This window comes from Ursus americanus, chromosome 26, assembly GCF_024610735.1.
Source record: "Ursus americanus isolate L20-20 chromosome 26, mUrsAme1.1.p, whole genome shotgun sequence".
Lineage (NCBI taxonomy): Eukaryota > Metazoa > Chordata > Mammalia > Carnivora > Ursidae > Ursus > Ursus americanus.
In genome coordinates this window covers 33,921,587-33,939,988 of record NC_142152.1, presented here as the reverse complement: position 1 = coordinate 33,939,988, position 18,402 = coordinate 33,921,587, and the positions used below count along the sequence as shown (strand labels likewise).

General features: G+C 37.5%; 1 protein-coding gene and 1 pseudogene across 2 annotated transcripts in view; one reads left to right on the top strand and one right to left on the bottom strand.

Moving 5' to 3' along the window:
• Positions 1–18,402, top strand: part of CATSPERB (catsper channel auxiliary subunit beta) — a 114,389-nt gene that overhangs the window by 7,134 nt on the left and 88,853 nt on the right. For both annotated transcript variants that reach the window (XM_045807604.2, XM_087856189.1), the window contains exons 4-6: positions 857–997; positions 4,943–5,003; positions 15,480–15,575. In XM_045807604.2, coding sequence (XP_045663560.2) covers positions 857–997; positions 4,943–5,003; positions 15,480–15,575 — 298 coding nt within the window. The remainder of the gene's footprint in view (positions 1–856; positions 998–4,942; positions 5,004–15,479; positions 15,576–18,402) is intronic.
• LOC123799058 (pyruvate dehydrogenase (acetyl-transferring) kinase isozyme 3, mitochondrial pseudogene) lies at positions 13,635–14,691 on the bottom strand (annotated as a pseudogene).

The window sequence follows — 18,402 nt, the reverse complement described above, 5'->3', positions numbered from 1 at the left end:
GCAGTGCATATAGCCACAGGGAAACTCAGCGATGAGTAACTCAAAAGGCTGAGAATTAGAATTTGGGGCTTCTATGCCAGCTTCACAAAGGGCAAAACATTGTAAATCAGTGAAAAGACAGGGGGAAAAGGTTTGAGTTTACTTTCCCTCCAATCTCCGTTAGAATGTAAGTTCCTTGAGAACAGGGATTTTTGTCTGTTTTATACAGTTCTGCTTCCCCAGCCCCCATAACACTGCCCAATTCGTGGTAAGAGCTTGGACAATGTTTTTGAAATCAATCAGTTTCCCTGTTTTATAGATAGGGAAACTGAAACTTGGGCAACTTGCCCAAAGTGGTCTTAACTAGGAGAACCAAATGAGATGAAGCTGGTAGTATCCATCTTGCGTTGGTTTTCAGGAAAACCCACCATCTGTAATTGCTACATTCTCATGTACCCTCTCAAAACTGGGAAACAGCCAATAAAATGCACTAAGATGAGTTTTGCCTTATACATTTGCTCCTTTTAAAATTTAAACACAAAATAATGATTTTAATAAAACAGGGATTTCTACACGTGATGGCAGATGGCTTGGATTCTATGTTTATTAAATGTAATAACTTTATGTCCATTTTTCGACAGCAAAGATTATTATATCGATGAATTGAAACCTATTATGACATATCTAGCAGAACAGATGACTGAGTTCTAGAAGTCTACTTTTTCAAAGGAGATTTTTTCCCCCTAGAGACAAGCATTACTGAAGATAGCATCTACTTTTCATAGATTTCCCCTCACTTTTAAATTATTGTAAAATATGCTTCTCTCCATCAAATTGTCTAAATTACTTTTTTTTTGTCCTCCCCTCTTTCCTAAAGAAAATCGAGTGTTTTTTCCAATCTGAAAGTGAGCTTTCTTCGAAGGAATTTCTAGGTGTGTTCACATCAGGAGGACTTGCTCCGAGCTTGGGAATTATAAATAGTACATATACTGGCATCTTCCACTTTAATTTAACTTTGGTAATAATATTTTATTTTATTCTTTAATATTATTAATTAGAAGCATACTCTGTCTTATAGGATGTGTTTTTTTAAAATAGCTAGTCCATAATATCAATCTATATATGTTTTAAGTCTAACAATACAATGTTATACTTTTTGCTTTAAATAGTTTTTAAGAAATTAGTGTACGTGCTGTTAAAGCAAGCTCTAGTTTTTAAGAAATTAAAGAAAAAATTCGTATGGCTGTTTACTCTTTACGTACATATTTGTGATTTCCATCACTCTTCATTCTTTTCCGGAGATAGGAGTTGCTATCTGATGTTCTATTTCTTCAGCCCAAAGAATTTTTATCATTTCTTATAGAGCAAGTCTGTGGGCAATGAATTCTCTGGGAGTTTTATCCCCTCAAAAATGTCTTTATTTTGCCCTCATATTTTGAGGTAACAAAAAAAGAAGTATATCTTTATTAAGATATAATTTGCATACCATACAGTTCACCTATTTAAAATGCACAATTAAATGGTGTTTAGCATATTCACAGAGTACGCCAATTTCATATCTAATTTTAGAGCATTTTCATGACTGTGAAAAGACAGCGCATCCCCGTTAACAGTCACTCCCCCATCCACCCTCTGCTCTCCAGGTGTAGACAACCACTAAACTACATCTGGCTCTATGGATTTGCTTATTCTGAACGTCTCAGATCAATGAAATCCTCCAACATAGTAACTCTTTGTGACCGGCTTCCCTTCAGTTAGCATAACCTCTCCATGTTTTTCCACATGGTGGCATGTGTCAGGACTTCTTTTTTTTTTTAATTGTCAAATCATATTCCAGCGTATCAATACCATGTTTTGTTTATCCATTCATCAGTTGCTGGACATTTAGGTTGTTTCCACTTTTGGGGCTGCAATGAATCATGCTGCTATGAACACCTGTGTACAAATCTTTGTGTGGAAATACGTTTTTTTTAAATTTCTGTTGGATGTCTACCTGGGAAATGGAATTGCTAGGTCCTAGGGTAACAGTCTGGTAACTGCCAGACCGTTTGCCAGAATGGTTACACTCTTTTACTTCCCACCAACAGTGCATTAGGGTTCAAATTTCTCCACATCCTCACCCACACTTTTTACTGTTGGTCTTTGTTGATACAGCCATCTCAGTGGATGCGAAGCGCTATCTCGTTTGGTTTTGATTTGCATTTCCCTGATGATTAATGCTGTTCAGCATCTTTTCATATGTTTATTGTCCATTTGAACATAATCTATGTTGGGGGTTCTTAACTGGGTTGTCTTTTTATTCTTGTCTGTATTCTCAATACAAGGCCCCTATCAGACACGTGACTGGCAAATATTTTCTCCCATTTTCTGGGTAGTATTTTTACTTTTTAGGTAGTCTCCTTTGATGCATCAAAGTTATTTTGATGAAGCCTAATTATCCATTTTGTTGTTGTTGACCTTGTTCTTTGGTGTCATGTTGGAAACCATTGCCTAATCCAAGGTCACAGAGATTTACCCTTCTTTTTTTCTCCGAAGAGGTTCATAGTTTTACCTTCTACATTTAGGTCTTTGATCTAATTTGGATTCATTTTTGTGTGTGGTGTGAGGTTGGGGTCCACGTTCATACTTTTGTATGTGGATGTCCATCTGTTTAAACACCATTTGTTGAAAATACTATTATTTTTTTCTCCACTGAATTGTTTTGGCACTTTGTTGAAGAATCAATTGACTGTGAAGGTGAGGGTTTATTTCTGGATTCTCAGTTCTGTTGCACTGATCTATACGTCCGTCCTTACGCCAGTACCATGCTATTTTATAGTTAGTTTTGAAATAGGAGGCATGAGTCCTCCAACTTTGTTATTCCTTTTCAAGGTGGTTTTTGCTAGTCTCTATGTGAATTCGCTAGCTTCCATATGAATTTTAGGATAAGCGTGTCAATATTTACAAAGAAGCCTGCTGGAATTCTGATAGAGATTGTGTTGAATCTATAGATCAATCTGGGTGGTATTGCCATTTTAATAATATTACCTCCCCACCCATGAATCTAGGATGTTTTTCTATTTATTTAGATTTTCTTCAGTTTCTTTGGACAATGTTTTGTAGAATTCAGAGTATAAGTTTTATACTGTTTTTGTTAATTTTATTCCTAATATTTTAGTCTTTTTGATTCTTTTTTTTTAAGATTTTATTTATTTAACAGAGAGAGAGAGAGAGGGAGCGTGCCAGCAGGGGGAGTGGCAGGCAGAGGGAGAGGGAAAAGCAGGCTCCCCACTGAGCAGGTAGCCCGATGTGAGCTCGATCCCAGGACCCTGGGTTTATGCCCTGAGATGAAGGCAGACACTTAACTGACTGAGCCACCTAGACTTTCCTCTTTTTTATTCTATTGTAGAGGGAATTGCTTTCTTAATCTCATTTTCAGATTATTCTTTGCAAGTGTGTAGAAATACAATTAATTTTTATATATTCGTCTTATATCGTACAACCTTGAGAACTCATTTATGAATTCTAATAGGTTTTTAGTGGTCACTTTGATTTTTGAATAATAGTTTTGTCAGATACAGAACTTTTGGTTGACACCCATTTCCTTTCGACATTTTGAATATGTTATTGTGTGTTTTGAGTATGTCACCTGACGCCATTGTTTCTGAATGAGAAGTCAACTAATAATTGTATTATTGTCCTCTATATGTAATGTGTCATTTTTCTCTGGATGCTTTTAAAATTTTCCCTTTGTATTTACCCTGATTGGGTTTTTCTGGGCTTCTTGGATTAGAAGTTTACCAAATTTATAAAATCTTCAGCCACTGTTTCTCTGCTCCTTTCTCTATCTCTTTTGTTACTGGAACTCTAATTATGCACATTTTAGAATATACAATATTGTCCTGCAGATATCTAAGGCTCTGGTCATTTTTCTTTACTCATTTCCCCCCTTTTTCAGATAGGATAATTTCAACTGCTGTATCTCTAAATTCATAATTCTTCTACCATCTCCAATCTGCTCATCCAGTAAATATTTTATTTCAGTTATTATACTTTTTGCCTCATTATTTTCATCTGGTTTTATTGTTATATTTTTCATGTATGTGCTGGGATTCCCTATCCATTCTCTCACTAGGACATTTTCTTTAAGCCTACATACATATTTGTAATAGCTGCTTTGAAGTCTTCATCTGCTCTCTGGACTCACTCTGGGTCAGTTGATCATCTAACTTTTTTTTTTTTTTTTATCAGTTACATGTTTCTGTTTCTTTTCATGTCTTATCATTTTGGTTGAAACCCAACATTTAAGATAATAAGCTGTAGCAACTCTGGATTCTCTTATGTCCTTATGAGAATTTGCTGGGGGGGGAGTTGTTGGTTGTGGTGTGAAAGGCTCTTTCTTGCCTTGACACAACTGTAAACTGTCTTGTCTATGGTTTCAGCCGCTGTTATCTCTGCTCAGTTATTTAAGCTTCCATGGTTGATTTTTTTTTAACATGGCCTTCATTGGTCTCCTCTGCATTTGCGTTGCCCCAGGATTTGGGGAAATTTATATTGAACTCTTAGCTCCCCACTCTTGCAGTTCCCTTGCCCGTGGCATATTCTCCTTAAATTCCCCAATTCTCTGTCCACACGAAGCTCTGTTCTCTGACACATCAAGCCAGTAATGCCTCAGTTTTGTGCTGCCTGAGGCCAGTTGCATGGTATGCCACTTGATAGCATTCCACATAATCAATTAACATTTTAGTTATTTCCAGTCTTCTATTACAAGCAATGATGAAAAATATTCTTGAGCATGTTTTATTTCACACATGTGTGAGTATAATGTAAGATAAATTCCAAACAGTGAAATTGCTAGGTAAAGGGTATATGCATTAGATGTTTTTATTTAATTTTCATTTCTTAAAATAGGGCGGGATATAACAAAATAAGTGTTACCATTGACATTACCAAACACTGTATTCTGTTGTCTTCTTTATTCAAGTTCAGTGATCGAATTTACTGGTTGATCAATATTCCCAGAGAAAACATTACAAAAAATACAGGTAAGAATGATCTGAGTTAATTCTTTTACTCATGGGTCTGGGTTGCCAAATGTAGCAAATAAAAAACATTTATATTAAAAAATTATTTGCTATTCCATATAAATGTTTCATGTTGTATTTGGGACATACTTACTAAAAACTATTACAGTTCTTCTAAAATTCAAATTTAACTGGGGTTCCTATATTTTATCTGGCAATTCTATTATAGATAGATTGATTTAACACACATAACATTTATACTGTTCTTTATTTAAGTAAACTCATTTTCTAGAAAGAACTCAAAAATTGTAGTATGGAGAAATTCATATATCCATAGAACCTTAAAATAGTCTGTAATATGTAACATATTATTCACTACGGAACCTACTATTAAGTGTTATGTGGTAGCATAGTTTTATATGCTATCGTAAATACCCAGATGGAAAAAAGAGGAAAATAAAATTCCAGGAGTTATAAGTATTGAGCTAGTGGACTGAGCTAGTAGACCTTGAGGCATGAAATACATTTTCATAGTTCAAAAATGATGGAGGTCATATTATTTTAATATGATAGGTGCAAAAAGCAGAAACCAACTTGGCTTCACTGAGGAAAAAAGAAGAAATTTGTTTTTGTCACGGAGCCCAAAGATAAAAATGCAACCAGGTTATAGGAAGGAATTAGGACTAAGAAATGGACAACCATCAAACTTTCACTCTATTTCTCATTTTTATGTCTCCTGTAAATCTACATTTATTTCTCTCTCTCTGCAGAGTAGCTTTCTAAAGCTGCCTCGCTGCTAGTCAATATTTTAAATTATATATTTCCTGGGGGCCGACCCAATTCCAAATTCCCAGGAGAGTATCTTTAATTGGCCTCTTGTTGATCTAGCACCAACTTGTGTATCATCAAATGGCGATGAGGGACCAGGACAATGGGAATCCTACAGACCAACCCCTCCGGTTACGGGAGTAATTAAAGGGCATATGGGATTGTGTGTCCTTCAGAGTAAATGTGGGGGCTGGTTAGAGTAAGGAAGAAATGATAGAGAAGTTTCCACATAAGGAAGTGTCAAAGACAAAAGTCTGCGAAGAAGCCCCAGTGCTGTAACATCTGATATGAATTAGATCAGCATTTTTATCCTGTATTTGTCTCATTTTTTTCCAAATTAATCTATTGGAAACTTGCTGATTTTTTTTTCAAGGAATTCATCCTGAAAATTGTACTCTTTTTTTTTTTTTAATCTAACTTAACTCTCATCAGTATTAGGATGGATTTTTCTAGCTCCTTGGCATAATATTGACATTAGTTTGAGAATTGAAAAAGTGAAGATCACTTGTTATTTTTGCTCCTTCTACTGACAAACTTTAATTTCAGAAATGCAGCGATTCTAGGGTCACCCAGACAAGAACAAAGGTGATCTGAGAACTTAAGTATTTTATGGAAAGACATCATATGAGCTCTGCCTCTCTTGATACAACTCCCTGGACTGAGTAAAAAGAAATATATTTGAGCTCATAATGTATGAGGAGAGCCTGGCCTAATTAGTATATGCTAAGAATCAGGGAAAAATACATTCGGGGGAAGAAAACCATACTCGCTCGTTCACTTTTTTCCCTTCCTTAATCATATTTTATCTATTGCCCTGCTATGCATTGGAGTATTATGTAAGCATGACATCCTGGGAGGGGTAGTCAAGGACACATCAACCACAAAGGCAGCAAAATGGCCATCAGAGTAGTAGAAGAACTAGCAGGCTCATCACTACTCTAAATACTTTACCGATACTAACTCATCTGTCCCTCACTATGTGCTAGGTACCATTATCATGTCCATTTTCTTTTCTTTCTTTTTCTTTTTTAAGATTTATTTATTTATTTGAGAGAGGGCAGGGAGGGGCAGAGGGAGAGGGAGAGAGTCCCAAGCAGACTCTGTGTTGAGCTCAGAGCCCGATGCGGGGCTCAATCCCACAACCCTGAGATCATAACCTGAGCTGAAATCAAGTCAGTCACTTAACCAGCTTCGCCACCTGGGTGCCTCTACCATGTCCCTTTTCAAATGATTTTACTGAGACCCATGGAGCCCTAAGGAGATGCAGTGATAGCTAGAAGGTGCTGAAGGCACTTTGAAGTTTGAACAGCAATGTAAGGTTGAAAGTAATGCTTCGTAATTTGTCCTTTTTTTTCATTTGTAAATAAGGTAAAATTTGCATTCCGTAAACTGTACCCTTTTTGAAAAGCATCTAGTTCTGTAAGTTTGCACAAATGTGTACAGTTGTGTAATCACTACAATCAAGATACAGAACTGCTCCAACACCCAACACCGTTACCCCACCTATAGTCGACCTCTCCCCATTCCCCAAGCCCCTGCCACCACGGATCTGTTTTCTGTTCCTGTTGTTTTGCCTCTTCCAGAGTCATACACATGGAATCATGGAAAATGTAGCCTTTTGAATCTGGCTTCTTTCACTTAGCATCATTCATCTGAGATTCATCTATGTTGTAATTTCTTCCATTTCCTTGCTGGATAGTATTCCTTTGTATGGGTGTACCAGTGTTAATTTTACTGAAGGGCATTTGGATTTTTCCAGTTTTCAGTTATTTTGAGTAAAGCTGCTACAAACATACAGGTTCCCTTGTGATCATAAACTTTTGTTGCCTTTGGCTAATACATAGGATCGCTATGTTATATGGTAAGTGTAAGAAATTGTCAAACTATTTTCCAAAGTAGCTGTGTCATTCTGCATTTTTACCAACAGGTTATCTGAATCCATGCCAGCAGTTAGTATGTATAAGTGTGTGTGTGTGTGTGTGTGTGTGTGTAATTTTAGCCATTCTAGTAAGTGTATAATGGCATTTAATAATTTTAATTTGCAATTCCCTAGTAACTAATGACATTAAACATTTTTTGTGCTTATTTGCCATTTGAATTACCTATGCAAATCTCTTGCAAGTTTGTTATATATATATATATTTTTAAAGATTTTATTTATTTATTCGACAGAGATAGAGATAGAGACAGCCAGCGAGAGAGGGAACACAAGCAGGGGGAGTGGGAGAGGAAGAAGCAGGCTCATAGTGGAGGAGCCTGATGTGGGGCTCGATCCCAGAACGCCGGGATCACGCCCTGAGCCGAAGGCAGACGCTTAACCGCTGTGCCACCCGGGCGCCCCTGTTATATATTTGGACACAAGTCCCTTATCAGATACATGATCTACAAATATTTTTTTTTTCCCTAGGCTGTGGCTTGTGTTTTTCATCTCTTAAGAGTATCTCTTGAGGGGCGCCCGGGTGGCACAGCGGTTAAGCGTGTGCCTTCGGCTCAGGGCGTGATCCTGGCGTTATGGGATTGAGCCCCACATCAGGCTCCTCCGCTATGAGCCTGCTTCTTCCTCTCCCACTCCCCCTGCTTGTGTTCCCTCTCTCGCTGGCTGTCTCTATCTCTGTCGAATAAATAAATAAAATCTTAAAAAAAAAAAAAAAGAGTATCTCTTGAATATCAGAGTTTTTAATTTTGGTCAAGTCTAATTTATCAGTTTTTTATTTTATGGATTACACTTTTGGCATCATAGCTGACTCAAGTTCACAAAGATGTTCTCCTATATTTACTTTAAGAAGATTATGGTCCCAGGTTTTATATTTAGGTCTATGACTCAATTTGAGCTAATTTGTTATATGGGCTGAGGTTTATTTGGGGGGAATATAGATACCCAATTATTCCAGCACCATTGTTGTAAAAACTATTTTGTCTCCATTGTATTACTATTTCTGTGTTCTCTGTCTTTTCACCAACACCACATTGTCTTGATTACTTCAGCTTTATAAATAATAAGCTTATAATAAGTAATGTTAATCCTTCAACTTTGATATTTTTCAGAATTGTTTTGGTTAGTATACTTCTTTTGCCTTTCCCTATAAATTTTAGAATAAACTTGTTAGTTCTATAAAAAAATCCTGTGGTTTTTTAATTTGGATTGCATTAAATCTATAGTTTAGAGAGAATTGACATCTTACCACTGAGTCTTCCAATCCATGAACACTGTGTACCTCTCTATTTGTTTATATCTTCTTTGAACTATTTCATCAGGGCTTTGTGGTTTTCAGCATAGAGATCTTACACATTAAAAAAAAATTTTATACCTCAGTATTTCATGTTTTTGGTGTATTGTAAGTGGTTATTTTTAATATTTGAATTTCCAAACTGTTCATTGTTAGTATGTAGAAATATGATTGATTTTTGTAGATTGTGTGTCTTGCAACCTTGTTAAATTCACTTATTGGTTCTAGTAGCTTTTTGTATATTCTTTGGGTTTTCTACATAGAAAAATCATTCATCCAGAAATAGAGGTAATTTCATTTCTTCCTTTCCAGTATGTATTCATTTATTTCTTTTTCTTGCCTTATTTGTAGTGGTAGGACCTTCAGTACCATGTTGAATAGGAATGGTAAGAGGACTTCTTGGCCTTACTTCCAAATCTTTCATCATTACATATGATGTTACTGTAGGTATTTTGTAGATGCCCTTTATCATGTTAAGGAAGTTCCCTTCTATTCCTAGTTTGCTGAGTTTTGATCATGAATTGGTGCTGAAATTTGTTAAATGCTCTTTCTGCATCTGTTAAGAAAATAAGGATTTTTCTCTTCAGTCTGTTGATATGGTGGATTTCATCAATTCATGTTTGAATTTTGAGCTAGCCTTGCAATCTTGGTTATGATGTATTATCCTTTTTATATATGGTTGCACTCATTTGGCTAGTAGGTTCTTGTGGCTGTCAGTCTGGAGTTTTATTTTCTCCTAAGGTCTTTCTCTCCTTTTGGTATCTGGTGATGCTATTGTTGTAAAATGATTTGCTCTGCTGTTCAGTTGCTGCTACCGAATGCCAGGGGGGCGCTCAGCTTTAAGCTGAAAAAGGACATGCAGGGCTTTGGGGAGGAGTCGAGGTAGCCCAGCACAAGTGATAACGTCCAGGAGTTCTTATGGAGCCTCAGATGTGTTAGAATCTTCATCACCCTGGGAAACGTCTTCGTGATGTCCTGAAGGATCAAGTTGTTTGGTTCTTGAGCCCCAGGTATGGAACTAGGAACGCACCTGCCCAGATGCCAAGTCTCCATCGCTCCATTCCTGAGGACTTCAAGAATGTTTTTGACTGGGAAACCACTGATCTGCCCAGAATGCCGAAGCTCACAGGAGGGAGAGGGCGGAGAATGTTTGGCAAGATGCATAAGGTTTCCCAGCCACGCTGCTTTTCTTTTCAAAGGTATTTTCACTTTGGTCTCTGAATTGAAATGCTGTCTACTTAAGGAGTTTCAGGCAGGCTTAAATAAGGGGCTGTGATAACATTGCATTCCCCGTAGATAAAAGAACATGTTTCAATCATTTATATTGTATTGGAAGTCAGGCTTTCGCTAGAAACCTGTTTCTGGATATTTCTTGGTTTATTTTTAATAGCCAGCTTTTGGGTTCAAACTATACAGATTTTTTAAAAAGATTTTTACGTATTTATTTTAGAGGGAGGGAGAGAGAGAGCGAGTGAGCTCTGCGTGCGCTAGCATGGGGGGGGGGGGAAGAGCAGAGGGAGAAAGAGTCCCAAACAGACTGCACTGAAAACAGAGCCCATCCCCTGGCAACCCCATGACCCTGAGATCAGGACCTGAGCCAAAACCGAGAGTCCCTCACTCGACCGACTCTGCCACCCAGGTGCCCCAAATTATACAGATTTTCAAAAATCATTTTCATCCAGGAATCTGGGCAGAAATGTTGGCTTTTTAGTTTTGATTCATGCTCTTTACTGGACAGTGTTTATGAATAATGAACAAGCTCTTTGTTGCTGGGTCTGACAGCACTGCTGGGACCAGCAAGGGGCCGTGTGTCCAAATCTCCCCGCCCCACCATCCAGATGGGCTCTGCTTGACAGCTTGGTGCAGCTGGGGTCATCCCCAGGACTTTGAGGGTGAACATTCCCATGGAAGAGAGACGCAGAACAGCAGGGGCAGACGAGAATGCTATGAGAAATTTCGCCTTGTCTTGAGGCCTTCTGTTAAATAAAAGTAACTTTGGGAGCTATTAATTGTATAATTGCTAGAATGATGGTATTGTGACTTCTGAAAGCTGGTGTTTGTGGGTCTGCTTTTCAAGAGGGTGATTTCAAGGTTGAAAAACAATGAGCCTCATTCTAGGAAATACGGCACTTTGCACAGAAGTTGCTTTGAAACGGAGTCCTCGTGTAATTGCCAAAATGAGATACAGGTGACCACTGCTTGGAACCTGCCGCCCCCCCACCCCCACCCCACAGAGCTGCATGCGTTTGTTTGTTGTGGTTTTTTGAAATCCTGACTTGCAGGTAAACCTGGTGGGAAGGAAAAGTAAGTACACAGACTTTTAGAACTAAGTAACCCTGAACATAGCAGATTTCTCAAATGAGAAATAGACAAGTACATAAATAGATAAATATGAGGAAGAGTCCGTCCTATGTTATGGAAAAGATTTTATAGTATCACCCTTTCATTGAATGTTTGGTGGGATTCTTCAGGCCAGTGAAAACATCTAGGCCTGGAGTTTTCTTTGTGAGAAAGCTTTTAACCACAAATTCCGTTTCCTTAATAGATATGGGCATACTCAGGTTTTCTATTTTTTGTTAAGTGTGTTTTGGCAGTTTGCGTCTTTCAAGGAACTTTTCCATTTCATCTACAGTCTTGAATTTATGACACAAGAGCTGTTTGTGATATTCTTTTATTTTCCTTAGAATAGGGAGTCTGCAGTGATGTTCCCCATTTCACCTCTAAAATGACTTATTTGTACATTTTTTTCTTCTTGAGTAGTCTGACAAGTTCATTAGTTTTATAGACCCCTTCAAAGAAATATCTTTTGATTTCATTGATTGTGAATATTGTTTTCCTGTCCTTTATTTCATTGACCTTTACTTTTATTATTCTACTTACTTTTGGTTGAATTTACTGCTTTTTTCCTAGTTTCTTAAATTGGGAGCCTTTAGATTAGGGGTCAGCAAACTACACGTTTGGCCGGCAGCCTGTGTTTGTAAACGAAGTTTGGAACACATCCATGTTCATTAATTTCCGTGTTTGCTGTGGCTGCTTTTGCACTATGATGGCAGAGTTAAAGTGTCGTGACAGAGACCATACGGCCCATAAAGCCCAAAGTATTTACTACTGGACTCTGCAGAGGGCTGTTACTATCTTTATCTTGCTTCAGATAAGGGGTTCATTTCTTTTATTCACTATAAATATTTTCCTGCTATATATTTCTCTCTAGCACTGCTTTATCTGCATCTCCTAAATTTTGATTTGGTTGTGTTTTCATTTTCTTTCAGTTCAAAATATATTCTAATTCACCACGCTTTCTCTTTGACCTGTGGTTATTTAGAAGTATGTTGTAAGCATTGCATGGTGCACTGGGTGTTATACACAAGTAATGAATCATGGAACTTTACATCAAAAACTAGGGATGTACTGTATGGTGACTAACATAATAAAAAATATATTATTAAAAAAAAAGGTATGTTGTAAGATGTCCAAATATTTGGGGATTTTCCAGATATCTTTGTTATCGATTTTTTTTCTAGATTAATTCTGTGTTCTGAGAACATATTTCATACGATAATTTGTTAAGGTGTTTCCTATGAGCTGTTTGGTGCATCTTCCGTGAGCACCTGAAGAAGGTATTTACTCCACTCTTCTCAGCTGGAGCGCTCTGTAAATGCTGGTTAGCTCAGTCGGCTGATAGTGTTCAGCTTTTCTTCATTCTTCGTGCTTTTTGTCAATTGTGACAGGAGTGTTCAAATATCCCACTACAGTTGTGGATTTTTAAATTTCTCTTTTCAGTTTTATCGGCCTCTGATTCATGTATTTTGAACCCCTTGTTAAGCAGGTACACGTTTACAGGTGTCACACCTTTTTAGTGAATCGATCCCTTTGTCAGATGCGTTGCCCCTCTTTATTCCTGATACTCCCTCCATCTGAAATCTTCTTTGTCGGAGATTGATACAGCCCCTACAGCTATCTGTGAATTCGTGTTTGCCTTACGTATCTTTTTTCACACTCTTGGCTTGTTTTCCCAAGACAACCTTTAGAGCACATTAGTCAACAGAGTGGAAGCATGCAAATGAATTTTGAAATAAAACCGAGGCATCAGTAAGTAAGATCTGACACAAATGTACTGATGCCTCCCACTGAGAATACAATCAGATGGAGGGAGTCAGAAATTTAAATCCAAGAGTGGAGGAGGGATGCCTGTGAAGGGGGAAGGACCCTGGGACCGAATTACCAAGGCAGACTCAGCTGATGTCTTTAACCTCCAGATGCCTCCGGCGCTTACTGGTGGTTTGAGACAAGCATGGCCAGGGGTCACAAAGAGCAACGGGAGGTATCTGCTGTGTCAGGAATGTGGGAGAAGTTCAAAATGCTGTAAAGATTGTGGACACTCAACTCTAACAACGAGGTGGGAAGTATGAGGTCACAAGATCTGTAGGGAGGCTCTGTGCTCTTCTGTGTCAGGCACCAAGCACACTGCAGCAAGATTTGGTGAAAAATTACTCAGGTTACTAGTTTCATGGAGGAGCTGGGGCTGTAGGGACTCCATGGAAAGCAACCGGCTGGTCTAAGCCAAAACAAACATTCAAGCACTGGAGTAGCTATGGTGCTATTTTTCCAAGTGGGATACCATCACCTTGGTTGCTGATCTAATGGGCAAGTCTTCTTTATCCAAAGTACCTAGGGTCTTAACAGCCAGATATCCCTGTTCCCTAGAACTCTTCATGCAGTTCTGTTGTTCTCACTGAGTTCTTGCACGGCATCTGAAGCACATGTGAGGGTACACCCACTGCCTGACGAGGTTTGTTTGGGGCTTTGCCGTTGAACTCTTCCACTTCCAGCTTTTGAACTCTTCCAATGACCAGCTAGCCCTGTTTTGCACAATTTTTGGCTGCTTCATATACATCCTTCATTCTATTAGCCACATCGCAGGTGGGATTAATATTTCTTTATGTTTAGGATGAGCAAGATTAGTATTACCACCAAACAGAAGTGTGTGCTGGTTAATACTCATGTGGAAAGAGATGCAGTAGATATAAAACCAATCCAGAAAATAATTGGATGTTACTGTTAATAAAGATTTGAATCCATGCTTTTCCTTGTATTCAGTCACTCCAAATACCATCATAGGAACCACACCATTTCTGACTTCAGTCAGAACTCACAGAGAGTTATTCAAGACCTGTGGATCCTCAGGGCTCTTCATATTTTAAAAGTCAAAGATAGTTAATGCACATACCATCTTTGAAGCCGTCCCACTGAAGGCCAATTAAGTCATATATCAGAAGATTGACTTCTCTTCTTGGGTTAGCCAGTCACACGGGAAGCTCCTTTATAGAAACCTATATGATGTTTTCTCACACCGTTATCTTTCGTAAAGTCCAGCAATTGCTTGATGGAAAATAGTGACAGCAAGAAGCACAAATATCACTTGATCTACTCAGGAACCAGCTGCTTTAGAGCCACTGGGAGGAGGCATAGTCTCCCTAGAGTGGTGCACAGACCCAACTAGATGCCTGGGTATACATGAATGCCTGTGCAGCCAAGGCGTTTGGGTCAGGCATGTTTTTCATGAGTGTGCCCTGATTTTAGCCTCAGCCTTGGCCCATGTCCTAAGAGCTCCCAAGCTGAGTTCACCACCCATGGCTTCCCCAGGCTGCACCCATTCGTTTACTTTTAACTCACCAATGCCTTTATAAATATTTAAGGTGGGTTTCTTGTAAATAGCATATAAAGTTCAGTCTTGATTTTTACATCTACTCTGGAATCTATCTTTTAATTGGTATTTTTAGACCATGTACATTTAATGTAATTGTTGATTTGGCTGCATTGAAACCTGTCATCAGGCTATTTTCTATTTGTTCCATCTCTACTTTTCTTTTTCTGTCATTTATATTATGTTTTATTCCATTTTATCTCCACTATTGGCTTATTAATTATACCTTTAACTTTTTTTAGTGTTGCCTTACAAGTTACACTGTATGTTTTAATTAATCATGGTCTACTTTAAAATAGTAGTATACACATGAGGTGTCATCATTTGCTTTTTAAGCCAGAACAGCTCTTGGAGAAAAATTATGATCTAAAATATTATCCAGGGGCACCTGGGTGGCTCAGTCAGTTAAGGGTGCAACTCTTGGTCTCAGCTCAGGTCTTGATCTCAGGGTCATGAGTTCAAGCCCCACATTGGGTGTGGAGTCTACTTTAAAAAAATTAATTAAGTTAAATTAAATATTATCTGGATTTATGCTGTGGTAGTAAGACCACTTCATAATTCTTTTACTTATTTTACCATCAAAATGTCTGTAGGAAAAACATGGGAAACCTTATATATTAATGCAGTCAAAATGATTGGGAAATGAACATTAATGTTGTTGGTCATGTTTATAAAGCCTTAAATATCATCAACTCAGCATACAAAAAAAATGGCTGATTATTTGCCTTTTGTTTTCAGATATTGCAGCTGTAGAAGAATGGTTAGTAAGGATCACTTTACAACATGGATTAAATATTTATACTACTGAAGGAACACTATTGGATAATGTTCGAGGTAAATGCCAACAGATAAAAGTAAAATGGAACTCATAATATTCTTTCAACAAACATTGTAACCTACTATATGCCAGACTCTGTGCTAAGTCCTAAAGAGAGAGAGAAAGAGAGAGAGATGAACATTACCCTCCAAGAACGACAAAGAATTAAATACAGATGGTTAATTGTTAATAGAGGTCTGTAAAGAGTGCTACAGAAATATGGAAATATATCTTTTTCTATAGCCATGTTGGGGTCATAATAAACAATGGCTCTATAAAGTTAGGTTTTGCATCTTCTAAAAACATGTTATAGAAGATAATGTTCATTGCATTACAGTCTTTATGGTGACTATCAGCAAAAAATTCTTGCTCATTCTTTGTTAGAACATTTACATTTTTTTCCATGAAAAACTGGTTGTTTTAAGGTTATGAACACTGAGTGATAAGATTGTCTAGACTTCTCTTTTCCAATTGTCTGATTTATAGTCCAATTTTCAGATCATCTGTAGCAATATAATATAAAATTTTTTTAAAGTCCTCATTCCTGGACCTTGTACTCATCTGTCCTCACCTTCCTTTAAAAAAAAAAAAAAAAAAAAGTTTTTATTTACATTCATTAACATACAGTGTAATATAAGTTTCAGGTCCTTTTTACTTTTACTCTTTTGCTCCCACTTTGATTTGGTGCTATGTAGAATGCAGAGTAAAAATAAAGAAATATTACAGTTTATGGAAAGAATTTCCTGGGTAGCTTTAACCAGCCAACCATGTGCCAATTAAAATCAGACCTCTGCAAGTGGAGCTAGGCATCTGTAATTAAAAAGAAAAAATATCCCCACAGGTGATTCTGATGTGCAGAGGATTAAGAACAGCTCTAGAGAAAAGGTTGCATATGTGCCAAGAGACACCTGAAAATCTATTTAATTCAGTATTATTTGTAATAGGAGAAATGAGAAACAACATAAATGTCCATCAGTAGGGGAAAAGACAGATACCTGTAGTGTATTCTGTGAAAACGAAGGAAATGGACCCACATATATTATCACATATATTATCAAGAACAGGAATCAAAGCATTGAAAGAAAAATCAAGGTTCAGAATAGAATAGGAGAACATTTACTTAAAATTCAGAAAATGCATAAAGCAATGCAATATATACTGTTCATGGGTACTTACATATTGTAGTAAAAATATAAACATGTGGATTAGAAGTAGATGCAGCAATTTCATGATAATGGTTGCATTTGGAGAGGATTTGGGGATGGGGCCATAAGGGGGCAGAGATATCTTCAATCATATCACTATCGTTTTATTTCTTTAACCAAAATTAAAATATCTGAGACAAAAATGACAAAATTGTGCTTTCTTATTTTGTCATTGTGTCCAAATTTTTTAAAAATAGTGAGTCATTATCTGACTGCAATTGCAAGCTTTTCGAGACTGATATTTTGAAGTCCTGTGCTAGCTATGTTTAAGTACTAAAATAACAATATATAATTATTTCCATTTTTTAAAAAAATTTTGAAATATGAGTCATTTACATATTGAAATGGACCCAGAATATTATATACTGCATTAAAATTTTAGTGTACACTTATTTAGAATGAATGAAAGTACTGTGGTAGCAAAGAGCTTCGCAAGTTAGTTGCTGTTAAAGGTTCCAGATGCAGACATGAGATTCGTCTGTTTGAGCAACTGAAAGGAGGCCAGTGATGTGAACGCACAGTAAATGACAGACAGAGTGGCTTAGAGTAAGTTTGGAGAAGCTGCCAAGGAGCATGGTAAGAAGTGCGGGTTTTATTTTAATTATAATGAAAAGCTGTTCGAGTGTTTTAAGCAGGAGAGTGACAAATTCGGATTTATGCTTTCTAAATGGATCGTTTTGGCTGTTGTGCAGAGAATGGATCGTTGGAGAAGAATGGCAAGAATGGAAAAAAAAAAAAAAGTTTGGTTAGCAGTTTTTGCCCTGGTCCACTTGGAAGGTGGTCCAGAGGATGTGGGCTGGGGGATTAGTGGTGGAGATGGCGAGGACTAAGAGTCTTTAGCATTCGTTTTGGAAGTAGAGCTGGTAGGGCTTCCTGGCAGACTGGGGGTGAAGGAGACAGAAGCATTAGGATGAATCCTAGATTTCTTATTGAGCAATCAAGTGGGCGATGGTCTCATTTCCTGAAATGCTGAAGACACTGGGGAGAAAGCCTGAGAAGTGGCAATTAAGGGTTAAAGTTAGGGTTATAGCAGGAGCTCTTTATTCATTACTAACTTAAAAGAGATGTTTAAAAATATGGCCCTACTTCCTAATCTCCAATCCACACCCTAGACCACTCCACTACAACTGTTCCTAATCACAGGCACTCGTCCCCTTTCACATGGGTCACTTTTCTGTCTCCTTCTTGGCTTCTCGGTAATAGTCAAGACTTTTAATCACTCCCTCATTCTAGAGTATTTAAAATACAGTATCTGACTTTAAGGAGCTCGTACATAAGTAAAGAAAAGGTGTTTTCAACTCAATGCAATCATGCCCTGGATACAAGGTTCAATCTCCCTGTCCTCTAAGATGGTTATTAACTGCCTGCATAGACATGCTATACCCTGGAGAGTCAGCTGCCATACCCCAAATTTCTTTGAATTTCAGAGTGAATTAGTTTGGTTATAAATTGTATCTCTTTCCATTGTAAGCTACACTGTGTCAACCCAGATGGAAACTTAGCTCCATTTCTTGCTTTGCACAAAGTGAAAAATACATCACTTAAAGTTTTAGGGTTTTGTAGCAGATTTGGGGGAGAGGGTGAAGATTTACATTGTAGAAATATAAACAGCTAAAGAATTGATTATTAGATATCTCTT